At 34.8% G+C, this 2381-nt stretch overlaps 1 protein-coding gene across 1 annotated transcript; it reads right to left on the bottom strand.

Annotated features, from left to right (window-relative positions):
• Positions 1 to 471: 471 nt before the first annotated feature.
• NAEGRDRAFT_74608 (uncharacterized protein) lies at positions 472 to 2049 on the bottom strand (the record flags this gene model as incomplete). The annotated part of the gene is made up of 1 exon (XM_002670281.1): positions 472 to 2049. One exon carries the CDS (start codon positions 2047 to 2049, stop codon positions 472 to 474), a length of 1578 nt encoding a protein of 525 aa, XP_002670327.1.
• Positions 2050 to 2381: the final 332 nt, after the last annotated feature.

The raw sequence follows: 2381 nt of genomic DNA, 5'->3' as shown, positions 1-2381 counted from the left end.
TTATTCAATGAAATTCATACAATGAATGTATTGATGATTGTTAGATTCATTAAGGTGAATCATGTTATTGTTTGTTTTTTTTGTATCAGTGGAAGAAACTCTGTTGTTGAGCGCTACTACTATTTATTCGATTTTAATTGTTCATGTTGTTCACAAATAGAAGGTTTGCTGTCTGTAAAATGTAAGCAAATCGTACATCCTTATCCAAATGAGTATGTAGTCACTCAAAAATGGAGATTGTGAAAGAACTAATTGATCAATTTTCTGATTTGGTGATAATTATGAGTGAACAATAATTTTCAAAGGCTTGTTAAAAAATTTGAAATAATTTGATGAACATGAGCATTAAATTGGATTCCTCGATTAATTTCCAATCGAGTGGTTATCTAACATTCTTGAGTTAATATGGTGAAAAATAAACTGATGTTGAAGAAACAAGGCTTGTTAAAAAAATATTTTGAATTGAATAATTTAGTGATAGATTTTAGATGGAGCACTATTCTTTCCAAATAATTGCTTCAATTTGGCAGATGCAACAAAAGCAGTATTTTCCTTCTTAAAAGTGGTCACCATTGTTCCTTTAGTGTTTTGTTGTGTAGAATTAATTTCATTGGAAATGTCGTGCAACTCATCAGAAATTTGTCTGGTTCTGAAATCCATTATCAAATCAATCATATAAACAATACCAATCACTATCAAGAAGCTTATCATGATCAAAAAGTGAGAAATTGATGAGGAATAGGAGAATTGTTTTGCATTCATTTGGTCAGTTCTTCTCAAAATAACAAGCATAACAAAGTAAGCAATAATAGAAATACCCAATGCAAATACAGACACCAATAGGATGGTATTATTCTTGAAAAGACGAATTCCTCTACTAGTTGCCTTTTCTAACTTTTGAGAAATTACTGCCGACATCCACTGATAGTAGTATCTGTACATTATATATCTAATACACACTACCATGTAAGAGCAAATAGCCACAGCAGTCAAACTTGTTGTTACAACCAAGCTAATACTATTGATAATGTTTGGAGTGTTATTGCTAGAGACTAGCTCATCGAGTGGCACATTAATAGTAGCTGCTTTAGAAGCAATACCAGTAAATGCCAAATCAACAAACAGGGCAATCAATCCAACAAATGGGAAGATGTATCTGCTTTTCACAGGTTGCATCTTTCTGAAAATGATAAGACCAACCATTACAGATACTATCAGCAAAAGTAGAATACCAGAAATGACAATCTTGAAAATGACCAGACCACTATCCAATGCCTTGAGAGCAGTGTTCTTGTTGGTAGGACTTGTTGAGTTTGTAGGATTGTTGGGATCTGTTGTTGGATCTGTTGTTATTGGATAATATTCCACAAATGCTGAAAAGCTTGTTGTATGATCACAAGAGCAAGTAATAAACTTGTCATCCTTGCCGACCAATTTACATCCATTTGTCCTCCATCCACTGGTTGTTGTATTATAGTATCGGCAAGTGAAATTTTGTGTAAAATTGCTGTTAAATATTGTAAGGTTGTTGAAAAATGGAAAGGAGAGTATTATTGGATTTTGTAACTCACTAAGAGGATCATATTCACCATCAACTAATCTTCTCAGCTCTACAATATTGGCAGCAGAACGTAAACCAGTGGTATTACTATCTGGTAGCAATTCAAAGTCGATCCCACTAGAATAGGTAACGAGTGTGAAATCAATATTGTCACTGGAGAGAAGAGATGATGGCACTTGGACTTGAGTCTCACCAAGTTGCATGTCTGGCTGATGAGAAACAATTAAATTGAAAGCACTATTTTCTACCTTGATTGTTGTTGTTGTTGATTCGAGTGCTCTAATAAGTGAGAGCAATGATGCTGATGAATAGATGGTATTCCTAATATTAGAGTTGTGTGAATTTCTTCTTATTGCACTAGCATTCACACTCAAACCAGAACCCAACAATATGGATGAACAGTTGAGAATATCACTAGCAACACCTCTCAACACATTGGTATCATTGATTGTATTGGTTCTAACTTGGTCCAAGAGAGGAATGGACATGTTCAATAAACCTTCAGAGATGGATACAACCAAATCATCCTCTTCCAATGATGTTGGTCGCTTGGGTTGTTGTCTACGAGAGGTTGCCAAGTAGGAACTGGATAGATGGACATAATCGTCCACATCTGCCTTGTTCAATTTCTTCTTTAGTGATTGAACGGCAGATAATACCTGACTCTTATCCAATGAAACAATATTCAGCAGCAAATCTCGAACATTCACAATGGTAAACTCCTCGAGTTCTTGTTGGGTGAGAAGAATTGCTTGGGCTGAATTGAAGACAACAACTTTGGACGAAGTAGAAAATACCAATCTTCCATACACGTAAACAC

The sequence above is a fragment of the Naegleria gruberi genome (assembly GCF_000004985.1).
Source record: "Naegleria gruberi genomic scaffold NAEGRscaffold_72, whole genome shotgun sequence".
NCBI lineage: Eukaryota > Heterolobosea > Eutetramitea > Acrasida > Naegleriidae > Naegleria > Naegleria gruberi.
The sequence above is the reverse complement of the archived record's forward strand: the minus strand, read 5'-3'. Positions and strand labels throughout refer to the sequence as shown.